The sequence below is a fragment of the Tachypleus tridentatus genome, chromosome 2 (genome assembly GCF_004210375.1).
Source record: "Tachypleus tridentatus isolate NWPU-2018 chromosome 2, ASM421037v1, whole genome shotgun sequence".
NCBI classification, from domain to species: Eukaryota; Metazoa; Arthropoda; class Merostomata; order Xiphosura; family Limulidae; genus Tachypleus; species Tachypleus tridentatus.
The window spans coordinates 11,556,205-11,569,160 of NC_134826.1; the positions used below are offsets into that span (position 1 = coordinate 11,556,205).

Here is a 12,956-nt window from a genome sequence, read left to right on the forward strand (position 1 = left end):
TCTCCATGTGTTTTCATTATTTTGTGACGCATGATCTATACGCTCTCTCCATGTGTTTTCATTACTTTGTGACGCATGATCTATACGATATCTCCATGTGTTTTCATTACTTTGTGACGCATGATCTATACGATATCTCCATGTGTTTTCATTACTTTGTGACGCATGATCTATACGATATCTCCATGTGTTTTCATTACTTTGTGACGCATGATCTATACGATATCTCCATGTGTTTTCATTACTTTGTGACGCATGATCTATACGATATCTCCATGTGTTTTCATTACTTTGTGACGCATGATCTATACGCTCTCTCCATGTGTTTTCATTACTTTGTGACGCATGATCTATACGATCTCTTCATGTGTTTTCATTACTTTGTGACGCATGATCTATACGATCTCTTCATGTGTTTTCATTACTTTGTGACGCATGATCTATACGATCTCTCCATGTGTTTTCATTACTTTGTGACGCATGATCTATACGATATCTCCATGTGTTTTCATTACTTTGTGACGCATGATCTATACGATATCTCCATGTGTTTTCATTACTTTGTGACGCATGATCTATACGATATCTCCATGTGTTTTCATTACTTTGTGACGCATGATCTATACGATCTCTCCATGTGTTTTCATTACTTTGTGACGCATGATCTATACGATATCTCCATGTGTTTTCATTACTTTGTGACGCATGATCTATACGATCTCTTCATGTGTTTTCATTACTTTGTGACGCATGATCTATACGATATCTCCATGTGTTTTCATTACTTTGTGACGCATGATCTATACGATATCTCCATGTGTTTTCATTACTTTGTGACGCATGATCTATACGATATCTCCATGTGTTTTCATTACTTTGTGACGCATGATCTATACGATATCTCCATGTGTTTTCATTACTTTGTGACGCATGATCTATACGATCTCTCCATGTGTTTTCATTACTTTGTGACGCATGATCTATACGATATCTCCATGTGTTTTCATTACTTTGTGACGCATGATCTATACGATATCTCCATGTGTTTTCATTACTTTGTGACGCATGATCTATACGATATCTCCATGTGTTTTCATTACTTTGTGACGCATGATCTATACGATCTCTTCATGTGTTTTCAATACTTTGTGACGCATGATCTATACGATCTCTCCATGTGTTTTCATTACTTTGTGACGCATGATCTATACGATATCTCCATGTGTTTTCATTACTTTGTGACGCATGATCTATACGCTCTCTCCATGTGTTTTCATTACTTTGTGACGCATGATCTATACGATATCTCCATGTGTTTTCATTACTTTGTGACGCATGATCTATACGATATCTCCATGTGTTTTCATTACTTTGTGACGCATGATCTATACGATATCTCCATGTGTTTTCATTACTTTGTGACGCATGATCTATACGATATCTCCATGTGTTTTCATTACTTTGTGACGCATGATCTATACGATATCTCCATGTGTTTTCATTACTTTGTGACGCATGATCTATACGATATCTCCATGTGTTTTCATTACTTTGTGACGCATGATCTATACGATATCTCCATGTGTTTTCATTACTTTGTGACGCATGATCTATACGCTCTCTCCATGTGTTTTCATTTCTTTGTGACGCATGATCTATACGATCTCTTCATGTGTTTTCAATACTTTGTGACGCATGATCTATACGATATCTCCATGTATTTTCATTAATTTGTGACGCATGATCTATACGATCTCTTCATGTGTTTTCATTACTTTGTGACGCATGATCTATACGATCTCTTCATGTGTTTTCATTACTTTGTGACGCATGATCTATACGATATCTCCATGTGTTTTCATTACTTTGTGATGCATGATCTATACGATCTCTTCATATGTTTTCATTACTTTGTTACGCATGATCTATACGATCTCTTCATGTGTTTTTATTACTTTGTGACGCATGATCTATACGATATCTCCATGTGTTTTCATTATTTTGTGACGCATAATCTATACGATATCTCCATGTGTTTTCATTACTTTGTGACGCATTATCTATACGATATCTCCATGTGTTTTCATTACTTTGTGACGCATGATCTATACGATCTCTCCATGTGTTTTCATTACTTTGTGACACATGATCTATACGATATCTCCATGTGTTTTCATTACTTTGTGACGCATGATCTATACGATATCTCCATGTGTTTTCATTACTTTGTGACGCATGATCTATACGATATCTCCATGTGTTTTCATTACTTTGTGACGCATGATCTATACGATATCTCCATGTGTTTTCATTACTTTGTGACGCATGATCTATACGATCTCTCCATGTGTTTTCATTACTTTGTGACTCATGACAATAAGGCCTTTGTCTAATGAAGAACAAACAAACGGTGGAATATTTAATGTTGGTTCTAGAACCCTTGTATTCTTCTGAAACAAACTGTATCGGTTCAACATCCTGAGAGAGATAATAGAATCACTAGAAAAAGGTATCTTCCACTCAAAAAATTAAACAGAATAAATTTATTTAGAAATTATAACGTCGCAGTATCTATACCGATGAAAATACCAATGAAAGGATGTGTAAAAGCTAACATACCTATAGTCTGGATGTTCCTCGACTACTCGATGAAAGTGGTGGCCGCAAAACTTGTCTGTTCCCTTTGTCTCTTATAGATGAGTGAAAGTGGTGGCTGCAAAACTTGTCTGCTCCCTTTGTTTCTTATAGATGAGTGAAAGTGGTGGCTGCAAAACTTGTCTGTTCCCTTTGTCTCTTATAGATGAGTGAAAGTTTTGGCTGCAAAGAGTTTCTGTTCCTTTTGTCTCTTATAGATGAGTGAAAGTGGTGGCCGCAAAACTTGTCTGTTCCCTTTGTCTCTTATAGATGAGTGAAAGTGGTGGCTGCAAAACTTGTCTGTTCCCTTTGTTTCTTATAGGTGAGTGAAAGTGGTGGCTGCAAAACTTGTCTGTTCCCTTTGTTTCTTATAGATGAGTGAAAGTGGTGGCTGCAAAACTTGTCTGTTCCCTTTGTTTCTTATAGATGAGTGAAAGTATTGGCTGCAAAACTTGTCTGTTTTCTTTGTTTCTTATAGATGAGTGAAAGTATTGGCTGCAAATATTAAATTTTTGCTCAATACAACATGACGATAGCCATTTATACAAAGTTTCTTATCGCGCTGTGAAGTTAGAAATCTCTATTGGGTGTCGTGAACAGTTATAGCTTGTAGCTAAAAACATTTGGTTTTCCTGTTTCAAAGTGCAGATCTTATAATTTTAGTTGACATGATGATTCTACTAAATATCAAAGTACACAACTAATGTAGATTAATTTAAACGATATTTTTAATACCTTTAGTAAATATCTTCAGAACTTCAAACAATATGGTAAGAAACAAGAAATAACATTTAGAAAAAAGAACGAGAGAGAAAGGTACATATTTCATATCAAATAGGTCATAGTTCATATCAAACAGGTACACAGTTCATATCAAACAGGTCATAGTTCATATCAAACAGGTGCATAGTTCATATCAAACAGGTCATAGTTCATATCATACAGGTACATAGTTCATATCAAACAGGTCATAGTTCATATCATACAGGTACATAGTTCACATCAAACAGGTCATAGTTCATATCAAACAGGTGCATAGTTCATATCAAACAGGTGCATAGTTCATATCAAACAGGTACATAGTTCATATCAAACAGGTCATAGTTCATATCATAAGGTACGTAGTTCATATCAAACAGGTCATAGTTCATATCAAACAGGTCATAGTTCATATCAAACAGGTACATAGTTCATATCAAACAGATCATAGTTCATATCATAGGTACATAGTTCATATCAAACAGGTCATAGTTCATATCATACAAGTACATAGTTCATATCATACAGGTCATAGTTCATATCAAACAGGTGCATAGTTCATATCAAACAGGTCATAGTTCATATCATACAAGTACATAGTTCATATCATACAGGTCATAGTTCATATCAAACAGGTGCATAGTTCATATCAAACAGGTACATAGTTCATATCAAACATGTACATAGTTCATATCAATAGTTCATATCAAACAGGTCATAGTTCATATCATACAGGTACATAGTTCATATGAAACAGGTACATAGTTCATATCAAACAGGTACATAGTTCATATCATACAGGTACATAGTTCATATCAAACAGGTCATAGTTTATATCAAACAGGTACATAGTTCATATCAAAAAGGTCATAGTTCATATCAAATATTCTCACTATTTTCTTTCTCTCAAAATATAAACAAAGCTGCGGAAATAAAAAGCCAACTTTTCTCAATAGGTCAAAGGTTAGTGAACCAGTGTTGTTTTTCATTTCTGATTTTAACCTTAAAATATCACTTTATTCTTAAACTCTAACCCAAACCCAATTTTACCATTTTGTCTAAGATTGGTTTCTTTGCAATTTCGCGCGAAGCTACTCGAGGGCTATCTGCACTAGCCGTCCTTAATTTAGCAGTATAAGACTAGAGGGAAGGCAGTTAATCACCGCCACCGCCAACTCGTGAAGTACTCTTTTACCAACCAATAGTGGGATTGACCGTCACATTATAATGCCCCCATGGCTGAAAGGGCTTCCCTAAGCTACTCAAGTGGATATATAATACTTGTAGAATTATAAGGAATAACATACGGTTGACAAAACCGTTGGAAACACATGTAATACGATTTTGTATCTCTATATTTTCTTATAGCAAAGCCATATTGGGCTATCTGCTAAGTCCAACGAGGGGAATCGAACCCCTGTTTTTAGCGTTGTAAATCCGTAGACTTACCGTTGTACCGGCGGTGGATATGCGATTTTGTTCCGCATAAAAATAAGTTCGACTTAATTCACGTTCAGCACATAAAAATTCCATAATATTCTGACATCTGGTCACAATGGCCGCCAATCCAACAATGCTAAAAAATCATGAACACTAAGATAACGATGTTTATTTTTGTGACAATATTTCGGGTAATAGAACTTAACAATCCAACAATGTTTAAATGTTCACGTGTACTACGTAACGATGTTTATTTTTGTGGCAATATTTCGGGTAATAGATTGTTTGTTTGTTTGTTTGTTTTTTGGAATTTCGCACAAAGCTACTCGAGGGCTATCTGTGCTAGCCGTCCCTAATTTAGCAGTGTAAGACTAGAGGGAAGGCAGCTAGTCATCACCACCCACCGCCAACTCTTGGGCTACTCTTTTACCAACGAAAAGTGGGATTGACCGTCACATTATAACGCCCCCACGGCTGGGAGGGCGAGCATGTTTAGCGCGACTCGGGCGCGAACCCGCGACTCTCAGATTACGAAGCGCACGCCTTAACGCGCTAGGCCATGCCAGGCCCTCGGGTAATAGAACTTAACAATCTAACAATATTTAAATGTTCACGTGTACTACATAACGACGTATATTTTTTGTGCTAATGTTCCGGATAATACTAATTATTAATACAACAATATTTCAATGTTCAAATGTATTAGATATTACCTTATAATAATATTTTATTTATTTAAAAGGTAAGGCAATAAACCCTAAAATCTTCCATGCTCTTGTGTTTCATTCTAATCACACTTTGAGAGAATAGTGTTTCATATTCACTGTCGCCTCTTGTCTTTTGATAAAATTATGAGAGCATTTGAGATTTGCCGTTTTCTGGCTTTCCACTGTCTTATCCTGTTAATGTGATAGCGTCTTCTGATTATCCTCTCATAAATAAAGTCATAACTGACATATTCAAGCCCGTTCCCCTGGAAATACCTGGCATAGCTTAGTGGGGTAGCCTGTCTGGATTGTGAGCACCGAACTTCACAAGTTGAAGTCCTATTGTGAATAACGTAGTTAGCTTGTTGGAGTCGTGTTGTGAATAACGTAGTTAGCTTGTTGGAGTCCTTTTCGGTCGATCAGTCTAAGAATTTACAAAACGCGATGGACAAAGGTCAGCTAACCCACCGAGAACTTTGGGTGATAATTCTAAATACTAAACAAAAGATTCCATACTCGTGGTTTTGAGAGGATTTGATTCTCTACGGCTGGTACAATTCATACTATAGTGCTAAAGGCAATTTTACGAAGAGAACTGAAACCGATCTAATTGTTGTTCGTTTCACAGTAACAGTTAGGAATTAATCCATGCTCTAAATGAAGCATCTGTTAAATCACTTTCTATCAACCTTTCATTATATTACACAAATAATACAGTCATGTTGTTCGAACTCGAGTAACTCGACCTCATCACGTGATTTCATTATCCACAGTGAACAGGATTACATGTTTACATCTGAGATAAATGGTCTGTTTATCTCTGGTTGCATGGCAGTTTTTACAATATCGTTCGCGTGTTTTAGTTAGAATCAGTCCAAGCATGACTTGAAACACTTGGTCAGCTATAACGCAGCCTAACTCGAATACACTGATCAACTGTGACACAGCCTGATTCGAATACATTGATCAACTGTTACGCAGTTTGATTCGAATACATCAGTCATCTACGCACAGTCTGATTTAATTTAACATATATATATATATATATAATGTAATTTTCCTAGTAATATGTATATCAATGGAGTTTGGCAATACTAAAATGAACATTTGAATTAGATGGCGATTTCAAGTTTCCCAGTTCTGATTCTTTGACAGAAATAATTGGCGACTCATTACAGTGTGTCTCTTGTTATCCTTCGACAGCTTTGTTTGCCCTCAAGGTGTTTCTAGCAAAGAAGAAATAATGTAGCAACGGTTTTTAAGATCAAGTTACAAGATCTAACATCAACTGTGTAACTTAGAGAAACGCCAGTAATTCTTCAGTTAAGTATGTGTGAATTTTCTGTTACTTTTATGTTCAAGTTATTTTAGATGAAGGCTCGTTTGTTCCTAGGCACAAAGCTACACGATGCGCTCTGCACTATGCCTGTGTTCCTAGACACAAAGTTACACAACGGGCTATCTGCGCTCTGCACGTCGCCTATATTTAATCACAATTTTAGTGCTATAAGTCCACACGATTGCTACTTGCTACAGAGAGCTTAGGTTAAGGAATTATAGATCAATTTTCCATCAGATCATCTTTGTTTTCTGTCTTATTTTTTTTAGATCTTAAGCTTATAGCTTCAACTGTTTAGATTATAAGGTTAGGCTGGTGTCTTGCCGGACAACCCGTCGAATCCTCCTACTAAACGCCGGCGAAATTTTCTTGGGCCGACCACTTGAAATTCTCGTTTCGTAACCCTCAGGGTCTTTTAAGAAATTTTCAACAGTAGTTTTACTACGCCCAATCTCACAAGTGATGACACGTTGACAGAGACCTTGCTTTTGCAGCTCGACAATTCTGCCATTTTCAAACTCTGTCAACTTTTTAGCCTTTACCATGTTTTTACCAAATGTAACACAGGAGATGTCAGTAGGAAATGTTGACAACGTTAATTCTTAAACACAAATGACTAAATTTCGATACGTGTTCACCAATTAACGCTTCGTTTCGGTATGGTCTTAAACTTTTGACCAGCTAGTATTTAGGCTAATTTCATAGTGTTCACATTTTCCCTATTAACTGCTAAATAAGTTTTTTATTTTTATTTTCCCTTTTCTTATTTCTATCTTTCAAAGCTCTACTAAAATAAGTGGTTGAGTCTAACAACGCAAAATGCATATTTTTTCTTTATCTTCATTGACCTTAAGATTTTGTCCAGCAGTGTGCATATGAGGTGAACTTCTTGCTCCAACACAAGTGATGCTTCTCCAGATCCTCTCCTGTCTTTTGGGAAGAAGACTATCTATGCCTTGACATCCAGCTACAACAGACTTACTTGTAATAATGCTTTTGGTATTACGCATTTTGAGCCAGTAATCCCCCCCCACACACAAGTGGCTCAGGGGTAGGCTTAAGAGCCCACACCCTAAAAATTTGTTTTCCATACTTGTGGTAGTCAAAGCCTAGGTAACCTACTGTATAGTTTCGATGACATTTTGACCGACTTACTTTCGATGCTCTCTTGGAAACGAATGAGAACAAAGTGTGGTCAAAAGTTGACCCCATGTAGTATGTGAAATCAGACCAGCCTTATATAATAGTTCCTGGTATGGAAGAAAGTGTGTTTATCTTTTATGTTGTCAGAAAGACCATTCTTAATTCCATCTGGTTCTATAAACACCCTGTTCTCTGTCACTGCGTGTCTGGTCCTCCTCGTGTCCTCTCTTCACGTTATCTCATAAACACCCTGTTCTCTGTCACTGCGTGTCTGATCCTCTCCGTGTCCTCACTACACGTTATCTTATAAACACTCTGTTCTCTGTCACTGCGTGTCTGGTCCTCCCCGTGTCCTCTCTACACGTTATCTCATAAACACCCTGTTCTCTGTCACTGCGTGGCTGGTCCTCCCTGTGTCCCTCTACACGTTATCTTATAAACACCTTGTTCTCTGTCACTGCGTGTCTGGTCCTCCCTGTGTCCTCTCTACACGTTATCTTATAAACACCCTGTTCTCTGTCACTGCGTGTCTGGTCCTCCCCGTGTCCTCTCTACACGTTATCTTATAAACACTCTGTTCTCTGTCACTGCGTGTCTGGTCCTCCCCGTGTCCTCTCTACACGTTATCTTATAAACACTCTGTTCTCTGTCACTGCGTGTCTGGTCCTCCCCGTGTCCTCTCTACACGTTATCTTATAAACACCCTGTTCTCTGTCACTGCGTGTCTGGTCCTCTCCGTGTCCTCACTACACGTTATCTTATAAACACCCTGTTCTCTGTCACTGCGTGTCTGGTCCTCCCCGTGTCCTCTCTACACGTTATCTCATAAACACCCTGTTCTCTGTCACTGCGTGTCTGGTCCTCCCCGTGTCCTCTCTACACGTTATCTCATAAACACCCTGTTCTCTGTCACTGCGTGTCTGGTCCTCCCCGTGTCCTCTCTACACGATATCTTGTAGATACACGTTCTATGAAAGACCTGCTATTCTCTGTCACCACCTCAGGTGTTAAGATTTAAACAATTTGAAGGTCACGTACTTTCTCTGAAAAATGGAGATGTATTGGTGAGCAGAATTAGAGAACTGTTATGGTATAATAATAGTTTTTATTACGTGCTTGTGATTCCTAACATGATAAATCTATACACTTTTGTTTCCAGAGGACATTCATAAAATTTACCCACTATTTTTATTATCCAGGTTAATAATAGGTAGTAATAATAACTTTATATAATCATCTAGCAGGAACAGATTATTTTCGTTACTACGTGAATTTAACATTGAAGTCTCGTGCATACACATGCAGTAAAAGTAATAAGACAACAAGCTAACCCATGTGAAACATAACATTTCAAATTATAAACATCCTGTTCTGAATTTTTACCCAAAGACTGTTTAATGTTTTACACTCAAGAGTCAAGATTTTATACACACAAAACTTTGTAGCCGTTTATTTAAGTATCCAGATATTGTACATGCAAAACATGAATCTGCCAACAATTTATTATTATTTTGTATTTATTATAATTGTATGGCAACACTTTATTATTGTTATTCTTTATTTATTATGTGTATAGCAACAATTTATTATTATTTATTTATGATGTGTAAGGTTACAGCTTATTATTGTTATTTATTTATAATGTGTACGGTTACAGTTTATCATTGTTTATGATGTGTGCGGTTATAGTTTATTATTATTTATGTGTAGTGTTACTTGCTAACGCGGATAGACACAAAAAGCGTTGGTTATAGATATTCGGAAAGATCTGTGTCCTGCGTAGTTGATTTTGTGTTTTGCCCAGAAATATAAATCTAATAAGTGAATGGAGTGACGGAAAGACAGTGTGGGTGTGTGTCTTCTTATAGCAAAGCCACATCGATCTATCTACTGAGTCCACCGAGGGTAATCGAACCCCTGATTTTATCGTTGTAAATCCATAGACTTGCTGCTCTTCCAGCGAGGGACCGGAAAGAGAAACTTGTAATTAAATAGAAAAACTTACGATCACATATGTATATTTGTACACAACCTGAGGACTAGTGATATTTCTTTTATCCAAACTTTTGTTTCTACCCTCCCAAACTATTCATGCAACGTTTGTTTTATTGGTGAGACTTGCTTGGTCTATTTTAATCATACATACGGGTAATTTTCTTTTTAACAAACAAATAAATGATTTCTCTCGAGGTATAAGCCTATATACGGTAATAGAAACGTTTCAAATTTGGCAAATTTCTGTAATTAATAATAGCTTTAAGATGTTAAACTAAAACATTTTTTATTTCGATAATTATTTATTTTCTTCTTGACAGGAGACAAGCAGGGGACAGGACCTGTTGGACGTGGTAATCAAACACCTGAATTTGTTAGAAAGTGCCTACTTTGGACTTCGTTTCGTCGACTCTTCTGGTCAAACAGTAGGTCCACTGTTCAGGTCAAACAGTAGATCCTGTTGAACGATCATTCAGGTTAAACAGTAGGTCCTGTCGACCGATTCTTCAGGTCAAACAGTAGGTCCTGTTGAACGATCATTCAGGTCAAACAGTAGGTCCTGTCGATTGATTGTTCAGGTCAAACAGTAGGTCCTGTCGATCGATTGTTCAGGTCAAACAGTAGGTCCTGTCGATCGATTGTTCAGGTCAAACAGTAGGTCCTGTTGAAGCAAAAAATACTAGTAAAAATACTAGTAAATCTCGGTGACACAAAGTAAGCTGGTAATATCTTATAACACTACTTCACAGTAAACTGGTAATATCTTATAACACTACTTCACAGTAAACTGGTAATATCTTATAACACTACTTCACAGTAAACTGGTAATATCTTATAACACTACTTCACAGTAAACTGGTAATATCTCATAACACTACTTCACAGTAAGCTGGTAATATCTTATAACACTACTTCACAGTAAACTTGTAATATCTTATAACACTACTTTACAGTAAACTGGTAATATCTCATAACACTACTTCACAGTAAACTGGTAATATCTTATAACACTACTTCACAGTAAACTGGTAGTATCTCATAACACTACTTCACAGTAAACTGGTAATATCTTATAACACTACTTCACAGTAAGCTGGTAATATCTTATAACACTACTTCACAGTAAACTGGTAATATCTCATAACACTATTTCACAGTAAACTGGTAATATCTTATAACACTACTTCACAGTAAACTGGTAATATCTTATAACACTACTTTACAGTAAACTGGTAATATCTTATAACACTACTTCACAGTAAACTGGTAATATCTTATAACACTACTTCGCAGTAAACTGGTAATATCTTATAACACTACTTCGCAGTAAACTGGTAATATCTTATAACACTACTTTACAGTAAACTTGTAATATCTTATAACACTACTCCACAGTAAACTGGTAATATCTCATAACACTATTCCACAGTAAACTGGTAATATCTTATAACACTACTTCACAGTAAACTGGTAATATCTTATAACACTACTTTACAGTAAACTGGTAATATCTTATAACACTACTTCACTGTAAACTGGTAATATTTTATAACACTACTTGACAGTAAACTGGTAGTATCTTATAACACTACATCACAGTAAACTGGTAATATCTTTTTACACTACTTCACAGTAAACTGGTAATATCTTATAACACTACTTCACAGTAAACTGGTAATATCTTATAACACTACTTCACAGTAAACTGGTAATATCTCATAACACTACTTCACAGTAAACTGGTAATATCTTATAACACTACTTCACAGTAAGCTGGTAATATCTTATAACACTACTTCACAGTAAACTTGTAATATCTTATAACACTACTTTACAGTAAACTGGTAATATCTCATAACACTACTTCACAGTAAACTGGTAATATCTTATAACACTACTTCACAGTAAACTGGTAATATCTTATAACACTACTTTACAGTAAACTGGTAATATCTTATAACACTACTTTACAGTAAACTGGTAATATCTTATAACACTACTTCACAGTAAACTGGTAATATCTCATAACACTACTTCACAGTAAGCTGGTAATATCTTATAACACTACTTTACAGTAAACTGATAATATCTTATAACACTACTTTACAGTAAACTGGTAATATCTTATAACACTACTTCACAGTAAACTGGTAATATCTTATAACACTACTTCACAGTAAACTGGTAATATCTTATAACACTACTCCACAGTAAACTGGTAATATCTTATAACACTACTTCACAGTAAACTGGTAATATCTTATAACACTACTTTACAGTAAACTGGTAATATCTTATAACACTACTTCACTGTAAACTGGTAATATCTTATCACACTACTTCACAGTAAACTGGTAATATCTTATAACACTACTCCACAGTAAACTGGTAATATCTTATAACACTACTTCACAGTAAACTGGTAATATCTTATAACACTAATTCACAGTAAACTGGTAATATCTTATAACACTACTCCACAGTAAACTGGTAATATCTTATAACACTACTTCACAGTAAACTGGTAATATCTTATAACACTACTTTACAGTAAACTGGTAATATCTTATAACACTACTTCACTGTAAACTGGTAATATCTTATAACACTACTTCACAGTAAACTGGTAATATCTTATAACACTACTCCACAGTAAACTGGTAATATCTTATAACACTACTTCACAGTAAACTGGTAATATCTCATAACACTACTTCACAGTAAGCTAATAATATCTTATAACACTACTTCACAGTAAACTTGTAATATCTTATAACACTACTTTACAGTAAACTGGTAATATCTCATAACACTACTTCACAGTAAACTGGTAATATCTTATAACACTACTTCACAGTAAACTGGTAGTATCTTATAACACTACTTCACAGTAAACTGGTAATATCTTATAACACTACTTCACAGTAAGCTGGTAATAT

General features: G+C 35.7%; 1 protein-coding gene across 1 annotated transcript in view; it reads left to right on the plus strand.

The window, feature by feature from the left end:
* The window catches only part of LOC143240704 (uncharacterized), a 98,114-nt gene that overhangs the window by 59,122 nt on the left and 26,036 nt on the right, over positions 1–12,956 (plus strand). The window contains exons 7-8 of the mRNA XM_076483602.1: positions 7,798–7,898; positions 10,338–10,442. Of these exons, the coding sequence (XP_076339717.1) occupies positions 7,798–7,898; positions 10,338–10,442 (206 nt within the window). The remainder of the gene's footprint in view (positions 1–7,797; positions 7,899–10,337; positions 10,443–12,956) is intronic.